This window comes from Caretta caretta, chromosome 18 (assembly GCF_965140235.1).
Source record: "Caretta caretta isolate rCarCar2 chromosome 18, rCarCar1.hap1, whole genome shotgun sequence".
Lineage (NCBI taxonomy): Eukaryota > Metazoa > Chordata > Testudines > Cheloniidae > Caretta > Caretta caretta.
Genome location: NC_134223.1, coordinates 5466688 through 5487025, shown reverse-complemented (window position 1 = coordinate 5487025; position 20338 = coordinate 5466688). Strand labels below are relative to the sequence as shown.

Genomic DNA, 20338 nt, shown 5'->3' with positions numbered 1-20338 from the left:
GGTACAGCAGCTCAGGACGTTTTCCCTCCAAAACAGGCTGGCTTTGGACTATCTCCTGGCATCCCAAGGAGGGGTTTGTACCCTCGTCGGGCCCCGATGTTGTGTATATGTAAATGATAGCAGTTATGAGATCTATGAAAAGGTGGTACAGACTGAGGCCCCATGCCATAGCCGGAGGACAGGTTGCCTATACTGCCCCAGAGAGCGATTGGTTGCAAACCTTGTTTTCAGGCTGGGGTTTGTCGTTTTGGCTTGGTGGTTTATTTAGCCTGCTATTGAAACTTCTCTTTCCTGTATTGCTTGTATTACTGGTATTATGCTGTGCAGTCTCATGTGTTAGGGCCCTTTTGCAAAAATTAATAAGTCATTCTCTTCAGGGCTATCACAAAGTGCTTATGCAAAGTCCTATTGTAAAGAAAGAAGTAGCCCAAGTGAGAAAACTCAGAGCTAAGGTTGTTGAATGTTCTCAAAGGAAGGAGTTGTTAGGGACACTGGGGCATGGCCACTAGGTAACTCGAGGGGATGGAAGACCACGAGTGTCGATGAAGCCCGCTCGCACTAGGCCCAAGTGTCCTCCCCCCGCCACCCCCACCCCCACCCCCCCCCGGCGCCGCCCGCCTGGAGGCACACACAGCAGTTATGCTGAGGATCTGCAACAATATGCTGCAGAGTCAGACTGCCTGAAACCAAGCAAGGCCAAACAGGGCAGATATGGAGGAACAATGCTGAATAAAGCAGCTTTATGTATGGTTTAAGAAATGATACAGAGACCAAGGGAACTAGCTGGGAATTGGATTGGCTGGCTATATGGATACTTAGGGCAGCTTGCTATTGGATAGGTATGCTGGGAAAAAGGATGTATAAAAGTCTGTGTAACTGCCTGCTCTGTGTGCGGGATTTGAGATTCTATTCTCCCTGTACCTTTTTGTAGCTGCAAATAAACTTTTCTGCTTCTCCACCCCGTTGTGATTATTGGGTGTAGCACGCCGGCTAGCGAACCAACTCCAGCTGTTGTTTAGCCTCTCGGCACTGGGTGCCGGCAACAATCTCCACTGCTGAACTCGTATTTAGGGCTGACTAACAATTTTCCATCAAAACTGTTTTCTAATAGAAAATTGGATTTTTGATTCAATGCAAATTTTTGTGAAAAGTAGCTGTTTTCTATGGAAAATTTAGCCTTTTCATCAAAACAAGCACACAAACCCCCAAAAGTTTGCTGAAAATGCTGAAAAATTTAGTCTGAAAACTGAAAAATTTTGATTGAGAAATGTTGCCTCAGTGCCATAGTTCGGGGCCTCATGCCTTCTTTCTCCTCTGTGGACTGCGCCATACATTGCAGCAGGAGCTCCTGTGAATCACTGTGGCAGCTTAGCAAAAGGAAAGTCCATGGTGCATCATGGGAGATGTAGTCTGAACAGGTAGCCTAGCCCATAGAGAAGAATGGTGTCACAAGGCAGCCAAACTACAACTGCCATGGAGCATTTTTGAACTGATATTTTCAGTTTTTGATTTTTTTTTTGCTGAATTTAAATTTTCCATTTTAACTTCAGTGAGGGTGAAGAGTGAGGGTCCGTGCAGTGCATGGGAAGGGGTAGTGACTCAGAGAATAAATATATGCATGTGGGAGAAGGAAAGGGGGCAGGATTTCTGCCACTCCCCAGGAAGTTCAGAGTCCAGCTTCTCCTCCATTCCTAACCTGCTTTTACTGAGCCCAGATACAGCCGTGATCTCTGAGTGGGGAATGCGGGGGGTGGGCAGTTGGCCATTGCTGCTCCATAATCAACCTACAACATGTGTGGGGACCAGAAAATGGAATTTCTGCCATCCCTCTGACATGATTTTATATACCAGAGCTTTAGTATTTAGTTATGTGTGTGAGTGCACACTCTCTGTTGAGAATCTAGTTCTCTTTTCAGTCAGGATTTCCTTCTCTACTGTATGCTTCATTCTGCCTGTCATGAGTTCCAGTCGAAAAGGGGCGAAACAGGAGCTGCCAAAGCCACTGGAGCTAAGCAAAGGTAGGTTAGCAGATCCTCACGTGTATGTGTAATCTTCGGGGCCGGCCTGTGGGAGCCCCCAGAGAAGGTGAATGCCTAGGGCTGTCTCTGCCATCCAGAAAATGGTGGAGATGGAAACAACTTGGGAGTTTGTTTTATTTATATAGTTTTCGAAGCAAACTTAGTACTGGTTAAAGACGAAAGGGGCGTTAACTCTCCATTACCCTTTTGGTCCTCGCCTTCATTGCAGAGACATAAGCCACCAAACAGTCATCAGGTGATCACCTCCTTTGTTCTCCTGCTGCAGCCATCCCACCATCCGTACAGATTTCCGGAGATTTTATAGCTAGCTAGCTAGATAGATAGATGGGGTATACGGAGATAGATAGATAGATGGATACTCTCCTTAGAATGAGCTCTCACTTCTTTCCTTCAAGAAGTTTCCTTGTGGTGTATAACGGCAGCCTTGGCATTGTCTTCTCAACTCATATAGGTCTAAAGCAGCTGTACCAGCACCAGTTGCTCTGTGATGCCATGTTAGTGTGTGAAGGAAGGAGATTCTCCTGTCACAGGTGGGTTTCTGTTTATCTATCTGCTGTCCTTGGCCTATGCTGGAGAGCAGAGCTCGGTATTCTGTGTTATCAAGGGAGCAGCAAAGGCTGCTGAGATGGGAGGATAAAGCAAACTGACATAGGAAAATCCCACATAGCAAGGAAATACCAAATGATAATTGTATCACCTCTCTTGGCCTTAAGACCCTACACCACTTCATACATCTCTTTCAATGACTGGCTTTTCCCCCCAGCAAGTAAACTTTCACCCAGTTTTGCAGCCGTCTTTCCCCAAGATAAAGCAGGCGATCTGATATTGCATAATTTTGCATGGAAAATACTTTGCAAAGGAAGATTAATCATAATAAATAAGAATAATAATAGTAATAATAGAGATGACTTTAAGAGATGGGGTTAGCATATCAGCACTGATCACAGCAATGATAAGGGAAGCCACAGGCTGTTCCAACTTCCCCATCACAACTGCTGGGATCCTGCCATTGCCAACATGGAGATGCTTGGAGGAAGTGTGACCGGCCTCTTGTGAATGAGCCTTACTCATACCATGGTGATAGGCACCTGGAAAATACCGGCAGCTTGGATAGACAGAGCTAATTTAGGGCTGCCCCTCACGGGGAGGAGGTCAGCACCCTGGGGCAGAACTTCAGTAACTCCAGTGGCCTCAGCCAGGAGAATCTCCTATGCAGGATATTCCCCTTCCCTAGATACACTAGCTTTATGGCCCCTTTACGCTTCCAGAGCAGAGTAAAGGGTCATAGCACAGTAGAAAATTGGGCCCCTCATCTTCCTGCTTCTTCTGATGACTGGCCTCCATTTTCCTATTACAAGTCTTGTCACTGGTGTGAGACCCTTCTCCTCCTATCTGTCTGGAACAGCTTCCTTCTGTCTCTTTACAGAATTTAATAGGACTGTGGCCAACAGGATTAAAACTATGGGGCGCGTCCTAATCTGTCGTAAATTGGCACCACTGAGAGGTGGAGTTATGATCATTTATACTGACTGAGGATCTGTCATTTAATAGGCTTCTATATAAATTACTCTAAAAATCGCTAGGATTTAATAGAAAATTAGGCCTTGCCTGTACATTTTTGGAGCCATCCTATACAATGTAGCAGACATGCAAGTATCTATTAAATTCTTTAGAATAGTTTAGAACTGCTATAGGAAGCTGACCATCCTCTGTAAAATTCCACAGGAGGTGTCCATAAGAATTGCTTCATCAGCTTTCCATTCTCTTTCCAAATTCTGCTGAAAGCCCCCCTCCCCCTCCCCGCCCCCCGGTCAATTGAGTTCGCTCTCTCCCTCTGTTGTTATTTCTATATCTACCCAGCTAGGGATTTAGCTGTGAAAGGCACTATGGAACATTAATGCGTATTATCAGATCCTACGTGCCCATGTCCACATGATAAATGATATTTCCACATTTGCAGCCTGTGAAATTTAATCTGCTGTAGATTTCTGCTCTGACAAGTTGCAGTTACCTTCCAAACCCTGAGCACCAGGTTCCTGCCCCAGGCAATGTCCAGCAAGCGACATTACAACCTGATTCAGATGCATTAAAGCAAGGAGTCCGTCTATAGCAGGGGTGGCCTGAGAAGGAGCCAGAATTTACCAATGTACATGGCCAAAGAGCCACAGTAATACGTCAGCAGCCCCGCATCAGCTCCCCTACCCTGCTCCCAGTGCCTCCCACCCACCAGCAGCCCTGCCAATCCGCACTTCCCCCCCCCCCGTCCCCACACCTCCCAATCAGCTCTTCCGTGGCGTGCAGGAGGCTCTGGGGGGGAGGAGGGAGAAGCAAGGGCACTGCAGGCTCAGAAGAGGGGGTGGGAAGGGGTGGAGTGGGGGTAGGGCCTCTGGCAGAGCCAGGGCTTGAGCAGTGAGCACCCCCGGCACATTGGAAAGTTGGCGCCTGTAGCTCCAGCCCTGGAGTCGGTGCCTAGACAAGGAGCCACATAATAACTTCTGAAGAGCCGCATGTGGGTCCGGAGCCACAGGTTGGCCACCCCTGGTCTTTAGGGCTATTGTTTCCAAAGCACGGTCGTTCTTCGAAATCCTCAGCATTTCATATACAAGAGAATAGAAAATTACAATAAATACATAAATAAATAAAATAAAAAGCTATTCCCCTGATGCCCTATATTGTGCTGCAGTGATGAACGGAAGTGTGATCCCGCCCTGCAGAGAAAGAGGGCTGGAGAGTCTCTTTCAGTGCCTACTTGTCCTTAGCAGTCAAACATATGGGGTCTTTTCTTTGTGGCCTAACAGGTGTTGCTGCTCAGGGTTTAGAGAGCATGGCTCCTTTAAAACCTTGCCCTGAGGTCCTGAGAGGAAGTGCTGAGTGTTCCCCAAAGAGGAAGTGCTGGTATGTGTGTCTGTAGCTCCAGACATGAGGAGGCCCACACATAACAAAGCAGCGAGAGCTGTCCGTAATCTGGGATGGACAGGGCATCCAGCCAGGGATGTCCCAGACAGGAGCCCAGAGGAGCGCCATGCCAGGAAGGAATCATCTGAGGAGGACAAACTCGGCCTGACCCAGCATCTGTTGCCCAGAGCTGTATGGGGCTGTGAATACTTGGGCGTATGACCTTGTACTGGGAATAAGGAGGGAGTAGGGAGGTTGTCACTCTCAGTGGGTTAGCAGAGAGCAGCAGAAGTTGGCGTCAGAGGGTTTTGTTGGGGAAAGTTTACTGGCACTGAAGATGACCAGGAGCACCAAGATTCACTGCTGAACTGGAACTCTGGCCAGAACTCTTGAACTGTGGGTCTAGGCACAGTGCTCAGCATCCATCCTTTTATATCAATAGTGGTGTCCCCCAGGGGTCTGTTCTGGGACCAGTCCTATTCAACATACTCATAAATGATCTGGAAAAAGGGGTAAACAGTGAGGTGGCAAAATTTGCAGATGATACAAAACTACTCAAGATAGTTAAGTCCCAGGCAGACTGCGAAGAGCTACAAAAGGATCTCACAGATTTGTGCCTGGGCAACAAATTGGCATACGAAAGTCAATGTTGATAAATGCAAAGTAATGCACATTGGAAAACATCATCCCAACTATACAAATAAAATGAGGGGCTCTAAATTAGCTGTTACCACTCAAGAAAGAGATCTTGGAGTCATTGTGGCTAGTTCTCTGAAAATATCCACTCAATGTGCAGCGGCAGTCAAAAAAGCCAACAGAATGTTGGTAATCATTAAGAATAGAGAATAGATAATAAGACAGAAAATATCGTATTGCCTCTGTATAAATCCATGGTACGTCCACATCTTGAATCCTGCGTGCAGATGTATTCGCCCCGTCTCAAAAAAGATATATTGGAATTGGAAAAGGATCAGAAGAGGGCAACAAAAATGATTAGGAAAAAGAAAAGGAGCACTTTTCTTTTTCCTAATAGTTTTTGTTGCCCTCAGTGGTTTGAGCATTGGCCTGCTAAACCCAGGGTTGTGAGTTCAATCCTTGAGGGGGCCATTTAGGGATCGGGGCAAAAATTGGGGATTGGTCCTGCTTTGAGCGGGGGGTTGGACTAGATGACCTCCTGAGGTCCCTTCCAACCCTGATATTCTATGATTCTATGATTCACTTGTGGCACCTTTAGAGACTCACAAATTTATTTGAACATAAGCTTTCGTGAGTTACATATCACTTCATCGGATGTATTCAGTGAAAAATACAGTGGGGAGATTTATATACACAGAGAACATGAAACAATGGGTGTTACCATACACACTGTAACGAGAGGTTTCAGAGTAACAGCCGTGTTAGTCTGTATTCGCAAAAAGAAAAGGAGTACTTGTAGCACCTTAGAGACTAACCAATTTATTTGAGCATGAGCTTTCGTGAGCTACAGCTCACTTCATCAGAACGAGAGTGATCAGGTAAGGTGACAGAGGAACAGCCGTGTTAGTCTGTATTCGCAAAAAGAAAAGGAGTACTTGTGGCACCTTAGAGAGTAACCAATTTATTTGAGCATGAGCTTTCGTGAGCTACAGCTCACTTCATCAGATGTATACCGTGGAAACTGCAGCAGACTTTATATACACACAGAGAATATGAAACAATACCTCCTCCCACCCCACTGTCCTGCTGGTAATAGCTTATCTAAAGTGATCAACAGGTGGGCCATTTCCAGCACAAATCCAGGTTTTCTCACCCTCCACCCCCCCCACACAAATTCACTCTCCTGCTGGTGCTAGCCCATCCAAAGTGACAACTCTTTACATAATCAAGTCGGGCTATTTCCTGCATAGATCCAGGTTTTCTCACATCCCCCCCACCCCCATACACACACAAACTCACTCTCCTGCTGGTAATAGCTCATCTAAACTGACCACTCTCCAAGTTTAAATCCAAGTTAAACCAGAACATCGGGGGGGGGGGGGGGTAGGAAAAAACAAGAGGAAACAGGCTACCTTGCATAATGACTTAGCCACTCCCAGTCTCTATTTAAGCCTAAATTAATAGTATCCAATTTGCAAATGAATTCCAATTCAGCAGTTTCTCGCTGGAGTCTGGATTTGAAGTTTTTTTGTTTTAAGATAGCGACCTTCATGTCTGTGATTGCGTGACCAGAGAGATTGAAGTGTTCTCCGACTGGTTTATGAATGTTATAATTCTTGACATCTGATTTGTGTCCATTTATTCTTTTACGTAGAGACTGTCCAGTTTGACCAATGTACATGGCAGAGGGGCATTGCTGGCACATGATGGCATATATCACATTGGTGGATGTGCAGGTGAACGAGCCTCTGATAGTGTGGCTGATGTTATTAGGCCCTGTGATGGTGTCCCCTGAATAGATATGTGGGCACAGTTGGCAACGGGCTTTGTTGCAAGGATAGGTTCCTGGGTTAGTGGTTCTGTTGTGTGGTATGTGGTTGCTGGTGAGTATTTGCTTCAGGTTGCGGGGCTGTCTGTAGGCAAGGACTGGCCTGTCTCCCAAGACTTGTGAGAGTGTTGGGTCATCCTTTAGGATAGGTTGTAGATCCTTAATAATGCGTTGGAGGGGTTTTAGTTGGGGGCTGAAGGTGACCGCTCGTGGCGTTCTGTTATTTTCTTTGTTAGGCCTGTCCTGTAGTAGGTAACTTCTGGGAACTCTTCTGGCTCTATCAATCTGTTTCTTTACTTCTGCAGGTGGGTATTGTAGTTGTAAGAAAGCTTGACAGAGATCTTGTAGGTGTTTGTCTCTGTCTGAGGGGTTGGAGCAAATGCGGTTGTATCGCAGAGCTTGGCTGTAGACGATGGATCGTGTGGTGTGGTCAGGGTGAAAGCTGGAGGCATGCAGGTAGGAATAGCGGTCAGTAGGTTTCCGGTATAGGGTGGTGTTTATGTGGCCATTGTTTATTAGCACTGTAGTGTCCAGGAAGTGGATCTCTTGTGTGGACTGGACCAGGCTGAGGTTGGTGGTGGGATGGAAATTGTTGAAATCATGGTGGAATTCCTCAAGGGCTTCTTTTCCATGGGTCCAGATGATGAAGATGTCATCAATATAGCGCAAGTAGAGTAGGGGCTTTAGGGGACGAGAGCTGAGGAAGCATTGTTCTAAATCAGCCATAAAAATGTTGGCATACTGTGGGGCCATGCGGGTACCCATAGCAGTGCCGCTGATCTGAAGGTATACATTGTCCCCAAATGTGAAATAGTTATGGGTAAGGACAAAGTCACAAAGTTCAGCCACCAGGTTAGCCGTGACATTATCGGGGATAGTGTTCTTGACAAAGTCCATCTTTGTGTGGAATGTTTGCAAATTTCCAGTTTGCAAATTAATTCCAATTCAGCAGTCTCTCGTTGGAGTCTGTTTCTGAAGTTTTTTTGTTGAAGTATTGCCACTTTTAGGTCTGTAATTGAGTGACCAGAGGGATTGAAGTGTTCTCCAACTGGTTTTTGAATGTTATAATTCTTGACCTCTGATTTGTGTCCATTTATTCTTTTACACAGAGACTGTCCAGTTTGACCAATGTACATGGCAGAGGGGCATTGCTGGCACACGATGGCATATATGACATTGGTAGATGTGTAGGTGAACAAGCCTCTGATAGTGTGGCTGATGTGAGTATTTGCTTCACTCAAAAGCAACCACACACCACACAACAGAACCGCTAACCCAGGAACCTATCCTTGCAACAAGGCCCCTTGCCAGCTGTGTCCACATATCTATTCAGGGGACACCATCCCTGGGCCCAATCACATCAGCCACAATATCAGAGGCTCGTTCACCTGCACATCTATCAATGTCATATATGCCATCATGTGCATCAAAGTCTTAGATATATTAGAATTGGAAAAGACACAGAGAAGGGCAATAACAATGACCAGGGGGATGGAACAGCTTCCATAAAATATGAGATTAAAAAGACTTGGACTGTTTAGCTTAGAAAAGAGATGACTTGGTAGAAGTCTAAAAAATCATGAATGGTGCGGAGAATGTGAAGAAGGAAGTTTTAATTATCCCTCTAAATAACACAAGAACTTGGGGTCACCAGATAAAATTAATAGACAGCATGTTTAAGACAAACGAAAGGAAATACTTCTTCACAAAATGCATACTCTATCAGAAACTTGTTGCCATGGGATGTTATGAAAGCCAAAAGTATAATTCAGTTCAAAATTGAATTAGTAACTTCATGGAGGATAGATTCATCAATGGACATTAGCCAAGACTGTCAGGGACACAACTCCATAGTATCATAGAATATCAGGGTTGGAAGGGACCTCAGGAGGTCATCTAGTCCAACCCCCTGCTCAAAGCAGGATCAATCCCCAACTAAATTATCCCAGCCAGGGCTTTGTCAAGCCTGACCTTAAAACCCTCAAAGGAAGGAGATTCCACCACCTCCCTAGGTGACCCATTCCAGTGTTTCACCACCCTCCTAGTGAAAACGTTTTTCCTAATATCCAACCTAAACCTCCTTCACTGCAACTTGAGGCCATTACGCCTTGTTCTGTCATCTGCTACCACTGAGAACAGTCTAGAGCCATCCTCTTTGGAACCCCCTTTCAGGTAGATGAAAGCAGCCGTCAAATCCCCCCTCATTCTTCTCTTCCGCAGACTAAACAATCCCAGCTCCCTCAGCCTCTCCTCATAAGTTATGTGTTCCAGTCTCTTAATCATTTTTTTTGCCCTCCGCTGGACGTTTTCCAATTTTTCCACATCTCCTTGTAGTGTGAGGCCCAAAACTGGACACAGTACTCCAGATGAGGCCTCACCAATGTCGAATAGAGGGGAACGATCACGTCCCTCGATCTGCTGGCAGTGCCCCTACTTATACATCCCAAAATGCCATTGGCCTTCTTGGCAACAAGGGCACACTGTTGACGCATATCCAGCTTCTTGTCCACTGTAACCCGTAGGTCCTTTTCCGCAGAACTGCTGCCTAGCCATTTGGTCCCTAGTCTGTAGCGGTGCATTGGGTTCTTCCGTCCTAAGTGCAGGACCCTGCACTTATCCTTGTTGAACCTCATCAGATTTCTTTTGGCCCAATCCTCCAATTTGTCTAGGTCCCTCTGTATCCTATCCCTGCTCTCCAGCGTATCTACCTCTCCTCCCAGTTTAGTGTCATCTGCAAACTTGCTGAGGGTGCAATCCACACCATCCTCCAGATCATTAATGAAGATATTGAACAAAACGGGTCCGAGAACCGACCCTTGGGGCCCTCCACCTGATACCGGCTGCCAACGAGACATGGAGCCATTGATCACTACCCACTGAGCCCAACAATCTAGCCAGCTTTCTATCCACCTTATAGTCCATTCATCCAGCCCATACTTCTTTAACTTGCTGACAAGTATACTGTGGGAGACCGTGTCAAAAGCTTTGCTAAAGTCAAGGAACAACACGTCCACTGCTTTCCCCTCATCCACAGAGCCAGTTATCTCGTCATAGAAGGCAATTAGATTAGTCAGGCATGACCTGCCCTTGATGAATCCATGCTGACTGTTCCTGATCACTTTCCACTCCTCTATGTGCTTCGGAATTGATTCCTTGAGGACCTGCTCCATGATTTTTCCAGGGACTGAGGTGAGGCTGACTGGGCTGTAGTTCCCAGGATCCTCCTCCTTCCCTTTTTTAAAGATGGGCACTACATTAGCCTTTTTCCAGTTGTCCGGGACCTCCCCCGATCGCCATGAGTTTTCAAAGATAATGGTCAATGGCTCCGCAGTCACATCCGCCAACTCCTTTGGCCCTCTCGGATGCAGCGCATTCGGCCCCATGGACTTGTGCTCGTCCAGCTTTTCTAAATAGGCCCGAACCACTTCTTTCTCCACAGAGGGCTGGTCACCTCCTCCCCATGCTGTGCTGCCCAGTGCAGTAGTCTGGGAGCTGAGCTTGTTCGTGAAGACAGAGGCAAAAAAAGCATTGAGTACATTAGCTTTTTCCACATCCTCTGTCACTAGGTTGCCTCCCTCATTCAGTAAGGGGCCCATTCTCCAGGTGTCCCTGTATCCCCAACTGCCAGAAGCATCTGGTACTGGCCACTCTCAGAGATCGTATACTGGGCTAAGTGAACTGTTGATCTGGCTCAGTATGGCCATTCTTATGTTCCAAAGGAAAATCAGACCCCAGGGAATCACCAACACAATTTCCTGCAACTCCTGGGTTGGTCCTTTCGGACATTTCTTTCCAGCGCACTAGATTTTGCAGGATGTTCTGCATTTCATGTGAATTGACCTCCCTTGTTGTACAGTGCTGCCAAGAAAGCTAATATTTCACAAGTAGGAAAGAGACTGACTCTTTGATGAGGGAGTGTGTATGGAATGGTGTTTTGGGCGGGAAATCATAGGTTTTAATCTTACTTTTTCCACTCACTGTTGTTTACATTTTTGTGGACTTACTTTTGAACATGGCTTCATACCCATCACTCCTAGTAAAGAGGCAAAGTCATTCTCTCCATGGTTCTGGCAGAATTAAGACTAGATTCCAGGTCTTTACTATAACACCTGCTGACTATGAAGGTGCCAATTCTATGTTCCTGTCTGTAACCACTACTTTAATCACTAGACAATACTTTCCTCCTAAAGTCAGGACAATAATTTAGGGACTCTGATACCCAATATTCCACTGGTGTGTAGAAAATAGTTTTGTAGTGCCTTGTCGAAGTGTATGTTCTGACCTACCTCCAGCAGCTGGTCTACCTCTTAGTTCACATGTTAGCTCAAGTGGTAAAGCTCTGTGTTTGGGATTTAAAGATCCTGGGTTCAAACCTTGCTTGTTGATGTTCCCAACTTTATGGTTACATATAATAGATGTTTTTCCAGTTTTTGTTTTAAAAAGGGGTTATTTAATGTACACAGTGAGAAACATCCGTAAACACAGGTTTTATTGTTTGGAACTATTGTTTGCTCTCTTCCTGCAGAGTATTGCTAGCAGCTGTCAGTCCTTACTTTAAGGACGTTTTCACGAGCTTCGGCAAAGAATCCCAGGGTGGAGAAGTTGTGCTGCAGGATATGGCTCCCTTCATCCTCCAAAGCATTTTACAATATATCTACACAGAAGAGCTATCACTTAGTCTGGAGACAGCCCCAGAGGTGTTTGCAGCAGCCAGCAAGCTACAGATCCGCCCCCTAGTGGAGATCTGCTGCAGGTAACATGAAAGGACCTGCAGTCTTATGAGTCTGCTTTAGGATGAAATAAATGTGTGTTTTAATGGTCTCGTAAGGTAACACCAAGCATCAATACAATTAATTTAAAACTCAGCTCATCACACTCAGGGTGGTTTAGACATGATCCAAGAAACTTTCACAGAAAATGCCTGTTCAAATTCAGCCCTGGGCAAGTGTGATGAAATGTCACAGCCATGTAAATAGCTGTTCTGAGTAAAACGAGCTGTGGGTATCGGCCTGATTTTCAAGGGAAAGAGGATGAAATCACCATGATAATAATACCTTCCTCTTATATACAGCCTTTCATCAGGAGGTCTCAAAGTTATCGGTCTCAACAGAGGGATGACTTGGATTCCTATAGATCAGTTAGCCTGACTTCTATCCTGAGCAAATCAATGGAACAACTGATACAGGACTCTGTTATTTAAGAAGTAAAGGATAGCAGTATAATTAATTCGAACTATTGACTGACAGAACATAGATCTTGTCCAACAAATTTGTTCTTTTCCAAGATTACAAGTCTGGTTGATAAAGGTAACTGTGTTGACTGATAGATTATATCTGGATTTCTGTAAAGTGTTGGACTTAGTACCACATTCTGACTGGAAAACTATCTCTAAAGAAAAGCAGGATGGCACATATTGAGAAAGTTGCCTAACTGACGAATCTCAAAATGTAAATGTAAGTTTGGATTCATCATGAAGTGGGGAGTGCTCCTAGTGGGGTTATCAGGGGCTGGTTCTTGGCCCCAGTTCAATATTTTTATCAATGATCTTGAAGAAAATATATAAACATTGCTGATAACATTTGCATATGACAGAGATTGGCGAAGTGGTAACGAATGATGAGGACAGGGCAGTCATACAAAGCAATCTGGGTCACTTGGTGAGCTAGGTCCATTCAAATAAAATGGGTTTAACGGCGCTAAATGCAAGGGCATACATCCAGGAACAAAGAATGCAGGGCACACCTACAGGCTGGGGAACTGTATTCTGGAAAGCAGGTCATTCTGACAATTACTTAGGGTCATTGTACAGCACCAAATGAACATGTGTTTGATGTAATGCTGTTGCTAAAAGGACTAACACAATACTTGGTTATATTAACAGGGGACTATCCAGCAACGGTAGGGATGCGGTATTCCCTCTGTATACAGCATAGATGAGACCACTCTGGAATGTTTTAAGTATTAATAATTAAAGACTGATGGGAACAGGGGCACTAGGTCTCCTCTTGGTTGCCCAAACCACCAAGCTATAGAGTCAGTCTCACTTACTGTCGCTCTCTGGCCCAATTAATCTTGAATGATTTAATCCAAAGTGGAACAGCTTCAACAAAAGAGATTGAGGGCATCTCACATTAGCATTTGCCTGAGAGCTTTGGAAGACATGGTTCAAATCCTTTCTTCCCTCAGACAGAGCGGGGACTGAACCCTGGCCTGAGTGCTCTGACTAAACCAGAGTTTCTCAAAGCTGAGCCCTCCCACTGCTCCCTTTAGGAAAATGAAACCACCATGCCTCCCTGCAACTCTGACCAATGGTGTTACAGGTAGATCAACCGAATTTTAATGAAATGAAATGAAGTTGAATTTTAAAATGTCTCAAATGTTATTGCCCTGTCCCTGCTCCCTGGCCTCATGTCTGACACAACAATGAGCAGTCCCTCAGAGCAGATTGTGAAGATCTTCATAGTCTGATTCTTCTTCGCCTTTCTTAGATGCTTTAATGAGCAATGAACTAGTTAACAATGTTGACATTAAAGTATCATCATTGGCACATGAATTAACGGCCAGTGAAATGGAAGTGGCCGTTCATGCCTGCAGAGGACACGGTAACTCAGGCATCAGTTACACATGCCTGGGTGATGTTTTGAAAGTTGTCTTCATAACCATAACATTGACTTTTTTTTTAAAAAGTGAAGTTGAGCCAGTGGAGAGTGAATGAGAGACTTGTCCACATCCCTAGCTAGTCCTGCAGGGGTACCCCACATTTTGGGACACACTGGAATACTTGATCACACTGGCCCTTTTTGTCTTTAAAAAGCTATGCAATCTAAGTAAGCATGGGTTTAATAGGCCGTGAAGACATCCCTGTCATCCCCCAAAATATGATCTAGGTGAGGCAGAGGTTGTGGTGAGAGGAGTTTGTGTGGGGGCCAGCATGGGGTCTTTGTGTACTTGTGCTTTTGAGCTGCCATTCTGGAGCCTTTTGCCTGAAATAAATTCACTAACTCAGTTACAATTGACTGGCCATAAAAGCAATGCTGCCACCCTAATGTTGGGGTGTCAAACTCAGGAGAAAGTTTTCTCATGTAGTTTGCTTGTAAATTGCGTCTTGTGGCCCCCCTAACGTGGCTCGTCTACATCGAGGGTAATACCTATTACTAGTATTGTCAGCTAATATTGTCATGCTCAGGGTCTAACTGGTCACCATATTTGGGGTTGGAAAGGAATTTCCACCCGGGTCAGATTGGCAGAGACCCTGGAGGTTTTTTGCCTCCCTCTGCAGCATGGGGCACGGGTCACTTGCAGGTTTAAACTAATGTGAATGGCGAATTCTCTCTAACTTGAAGTCTTTAAACCATGATTTGAGGACATCAGCAACTCAGCCAGAGGTTAGGGGGCTATTACAGGAGTGGGTGGGCGAGGTTCTGTGGCCTGCAATGTGCAGGAGGTCAGACTAGATGAGCATGATGGTCCTTCTGACCTTAAAGTCTAGGAGTCTATGAGCTAATGAGGTCCTCCTCTTTAAACTCAAGTACTAGAGGTCTGTTCTTTGGTGCTGAGGTCTCTGGGTTCAAACCCTGCTGATGACCTATCCTGGGGTCATAACAATCACGGATGCATTCCCAGGGATGTTTATTTCCTTTTCTCCTCCCAGGTTCCTTCTGAAGAACATTTCCATGCAGAACTGCATTGGGCTTTACAGACTGGCTCAGGCTTACAACCACCAAGCTCTCTATTATGCTACCATGCAGCTCATCGTCCTAAACTTTGGAAGGTTCTGTGAGGATGATGACTTTTTGAGTCTGGACCTCAGCAGTTTAATCACCATCTTGTCTTCAGACGACCTTACAGTTGCTTCTGAGTTAGAAGTCTACCTGGCTGTGCGACGCTGGATACAGTTTCAACCCACCACAGGCCACACCCTCCTCAATGAGCTGATGAGGCATGTCCGGCTGCCCCTCCTGACAGATAGTGAGGTTGTAGAGGTGCAGCTGGATTCAGAACGGTATGGGGATGTTCAGCTTCTCTGGAAGCAGCTGGACAGTGAAGAGAGGTTGCAGGAGAGCGGGGGACTCAGACAAGGCATGTCTGATGAACTGATAATGTGTGTAGATTCAACGATGTGGGAGGACCAAGAGTTGGAGAATGAAGCTTTTCTGATGGGCTCTTATGATCCTCATGCTGAAAAGTGGGAAAAGCTCACAGGCTTGAAATCTTTGACACATCCAGCCTGTGTGGCACTTGGAGACAAGCTCTATGTATCTGGAGGCATCTACAGGAATTCTTATTCAGATGCTTTGTATGAGTTCAACTCTTTTAATGGCCAGTGGACACAGCTCCCTTCAATGTCCGTGCCCCGTGCTACACATGGATTCCTAATCTGTAACCAGAGGCTGTATGCTATGGGAGGCTGGTGTGGATTTCATGAGTTCCTCAATTCTGCAGAATGCTTTGACCTAGCAGAGCAGATATGGACTCCCATCTCTAGGATGCCTTTTGTTCTGAGCCGTTCTGCCTCCACAGTGCTCAAGAAGAAACTATACTTACTAGGGGGAGCAACAGGCCTGACTGGTTATTGGCAATTTCATAGAGGGCTTCTGATCTATGAAGTTAGCTCGGACACATGGACTCAGGTGTCTCTGGACAATGGGTTCTTTTCAGCGGGTGCTGTTGCCATGAATAATGGGATATACATTATAGGTGGGTATGCTGAAAAGAGAGCCAGAGAGTGGGCTGAGGGGGGTCTCATACCAGAAAACCGCCACTGCACTAGAAAGTGTTTCTTTATCTCTGATGATGGCAGCATGAATGAGGAGGTGATCGTTCCAAAACTGCCAAAGGCAATTGCTAATGCTGCAGTGGTCCATTGGGAAAAGAGGATCTACGTCTTGGGTGGGGAAAATTTAACCCAATGTTATAAAACAATTTATTATTGGGAACCTGGTGAGCCCAGGTGGAGCAAATGTCCAGAAGATATCCCTGTATTTTCTGAAGGTGTCAGCGGATTTGGTTGTACAACGCTGAAGAGACCCAAAAAGGAGATCCTGTCCCTTTTTCAAAAGACATCGGTAGCCCTGATAGGTGTTGTTGGGAAATAGCTGCCTCTTAATATTTCCTTTTAGTTAGCTTTGAATAAACATAAATAGTGGAGCAAGAAACAAACTATGATTAAATCTTGAGCACGAACATAATTACACAGGGTAATGTGGACTCACAACTGACACTAGCAAAAAGCTTACGACACTGTAAAAACACAGCCTGCTCCAGAAAGGCTGTGCCACATCAGTGGGGCATGATATTTCTTGCAAAAGGCTTTCTCCTGATTGAATTTGCCTGTGTTAGAGGTCAGAAAACTTCTGTATAAAGGGAGCAAATTTACAGAATGTTGAAGTATGTAACTGTGACCTGTAGTTTCTAGATGGATGGCCTTGCACATGGTTGTATTAAAATGCATCTTGGTCAAAAGGTCTGGTTGGAATTATATCCTGGAAAGCAATGACTCTGGAAAGGACTCAGTGGTCAGGAAGATAACCATTGGACTATGAGCGCCCAGTGTGATATGGTGGCTAAGAAAGCTACTGTGATTTTTGAAAGTATAAACAGGAAACGATTGAGTAAGAGTAGCGAGGTGGTAAAAATCTGTTGTAAAAATCACAAGGGAAACAATTCCTAGACTATTGTATCTAGTCGTCGTGTCTGAATTTCAAAAAAGAAGCTGAAAAATTAGAAAGTGTTCAGAAAAGAGCTACAGGAATGATTTGAAGTCTGGAAAACCTGTCTTTACAGGGAAAGATTTAGGAAGCTCAATCTATTTAGATTATCAAAGAGAAGACTCAGAGGTGATGTGATCATGGTCTATAAGGTCTTTACGGGGAGAAGATTTCCGATAGATGAGGGCTCTTTAATTTAGCAGACAGAGGGCTAAGAAGAGCCAACAATTGGAAGCCGAAGCTAGATAACTTCCGGATAGACATAAGGCATTCTTTTAAACAGTGAGGGTAGTTAACCGTTGGAACAATTTACCACAGGATGTAGTGGATTCTCCATCACTTGGCGTCTTTAATTCAAGACTGGATATTTCTTTCTGAAAGATACATTTTAGCTCAGCCAGAATTTTTAGGCTAGATGTAGGAGTAAATTCTACGGCCCATGTTAGACAGGCGGTCAGAGTAGATGATCCTAATGATCCATTCGGGCACTAAGTACTATGAATGGTGACAACATCAAGAGAAACACACGTGCCACTCTCTGGAAGAATGTGAAAAATCTCAAAGCCATTTCTCTCGGAAATTCACATTTCTGAACTTTGAAACAGCTGGTGGAGGAGGATGAGGTTGTACTAAATAAAACTTCCTTTTGTGTAGATTAGGCACTAGGCTGGGAATCAGGAGGACCAGAGGTGTATCTCCACGTCTGTCCCTATCTGGTGGAACTCAAACTCAGTGATACTTATATAGAACTTTAGGAACATTGGCCCATTTTCAGATGTGCATAACTGGATGCGCATCCAGCTGTACATCTTCTCTACTGATGCCTCAGTCTGAGACAGTTCATCATATTTGCCACCTTAGGTGTGGGACTCTCCCTCATGTTCTCTGCAGTGACGACCCAATGCAAAGAATTCACTTAGCGTCTCTGCAATGGCCTTGTCTTCCTTGAGTATTCCCTTTAGCACCTCGATTGTCCAGTGGCCCCACTGATTGTTTGGCAGGCTTCCTGCTTCTGATGTACTTACAATAAATTTGCTGCTAGTTTTTGGGTTCATAGGTAGTTTTTCTTCAAATTCTTTCTTGGCCTGCCTTCTTATACTTTTATACTTGATGTGCCAGAATTTACGCTCCTTTCAATTTTCCTTACTAGGATTTGACTTCCAATTTGTAAGAGATGCATTCTTGCCTCTAACCACTTCTTTTACTTTGGCGGTAGGCACGATGGCTTTTTTTTTTTTTTGGTTCTCATACTGTTCTTTTTAATTTGGGGTATACATTTAATTTGAGCCTTTATTGTGGTGGTTTAAAAAAGTTTCTATGTTGCCTGCAGGCACTTTATTTTTGTGACTGTTCCTTTTAATTTTCGTTTAACTAGCTTCCTCATTTTTGCGTAGTTCCCCTTTCTGAAGTTAAATGCTACTGTGGTGGGCTTCTCTGGTTTTTCCCTCCCAACCCCCACAATGATGTAAATTTAATTATATTACGGTCACTATTACCAAGCAGTTCAGCTATATTCACCTCTTGGACCTGATCCTGTGCTCCACTTAGGACTAAATCAAGAATTGCCTCTCCCTTTGTGGGTTCCAGGACTAGCTGCTCCAAGAAGCAGTCATTAATGGTGTCTAGAAACTTTATTTTCCGAATCCCACCCTGAGGTGACATGTACCCAGTCAATATGGGAATAGCTGAAATCCCCCATTATTGTTGAGTTTTTTATTTTTATAGCTTCTCTAATCTCCCTGAGCATTTCACAATCACCATCACGCTCCTGGTCAGGGGGGTCAGTAGTATACTCCTACTGCTATATTCTTATTAGTCAAGCATGGAATTTCTATCCATAGAGAGTCTATGGTACTGTTTGATTCATTTAAGATTTTGACTCTATGCCTTCTTTCATATATAGTGCCGCTCCCTGACCAGCATGACCTGTTCTGTCATTTGTATATTTTGTACCCTGGTATTACAGTGTCCCATTGATTGTCATCCTTCCATCAAGTTTCTGTGATGCCTATTATATCAATATCTTTATTTAATACCAGGCAGCCAAGTTTGCTCATTGTAGTATTTAGATTTCTAGTATTTGTATACAAGCGCTTATAACATTTGTCAAGTTTTAGTTGTCTGCCTTCATACGATGTAATTGAATGGGACTCTTTCATCTGATGGTTTCTCTTCAGTTCTTACCTGTACTTTATCAGCTTCTCCTCTTTACCAGGATATAGAGAATCCCCATTAATAGCTCCTCCCCTACGTGATGTCTCTGTTCAAACTACGTTGCCCTGCACACCTATCAGTTTTTCCCCAGCCCTTAGTTTAAAAACGCTTCTACAACCTTTGTAAATTTGTGTCCCCCAAATTTGTGTCCCCTCTAGTGTGTCCCCCAAAGTCTCATCTATGCACCTCTCAGTCTTTCTTAGACTAAGACCTTTTTACAGCAAGCCACCTATCAGGACCAGGAGTATTCGGTTGCAGTACTCACTGAGGGAGTGTTGTGTTTTACCCAAAACCAATCTGATCACTATGGGTGTCCTGTGGGAAAAAGCTCCTGTGTTATTACACAGTGGGCTGATGGGTATTGGATAAAGACCGAAAGGGGAGGCCAACAGTGTGGGTGTAATGGTTCCTCCGCTTTTAGGGAAACTCTTACAAATAGTCTTACCACAAAAGAAAGGTTTGGAAATATAACTTGCCGTCCAGTTAATATCTCCAATGTAGCAAGCCAATGGTGGGTTTGTAGTGGTCCCTATGGCGAGTGTAATTTGAACGGCACAATTAGAAACGCCCCCACTTGTACCCAATGAGGAGGGTGGGATGCCCCCTTAGGGGCATATGAACTGTTTGGAAAAGCAGCCTTAAATATCCCAGGAATCCCCTTAAGAAACAGTCCTTACTGGGCCCTACAGGGTCACTGTTTTGTATGTGGCCGAAAGGCTTACAAGGTGCTGCCAGCCAACTGGACAGGTAGCTGTTATATAGCTCATGGAGTTCCGCATTTGTCCATAACTGCCACACTGCCCAAAGGAAAGATTAGAAATGCCCGAGACACCTCTGTTGAGTCACGAGAAAAGACCCTGCGGCGACTGACTGCAGCATTGGAGGGCAATGTGAAGAATTCCCTCACAACCGAGAAGCTTGTAGGGTGCTCTGTACTGGGAATAGCGCCACTGTTTACCGGGCCAGCCATGGCATGCATAGGCCGCTATACTGTAAGGCTGCAAATGATACTTGAGAAA

The 20338-nt window shown here is 44.9% G+C and overlaps 1 protein-coding gene across 1 annotated transcript; it reads left to right on the top strand.

Annotated features, from left to right (window-relative positions):
* Positions 1 to 1672: 1672 nt before the first annotated feature.
* LOC142069547 (kelch-like protein 28) lies at positions 1673 to 18375 on the top strand. Its single transcript, XM_075121097.1, has 4 exons — positions 1673 to 2018; positions 2491 to 2569; positions 11924 to 12151; positions 15050 to 18375. The coding sequence occupies exons 1-4, from the start codon at positions 1742 to 1744 to the stop codon at positions 16491 to 16493; spliced, it is 2028 nt and encodes a 675-aa protein (XP_074977198.1). The 5' UTR covers positions 1673 to 1741; the 3' UTR covers positions 16494 to 18375.
* Positions 18376 to 20338: the final 1963 nt, after the last annotated feature.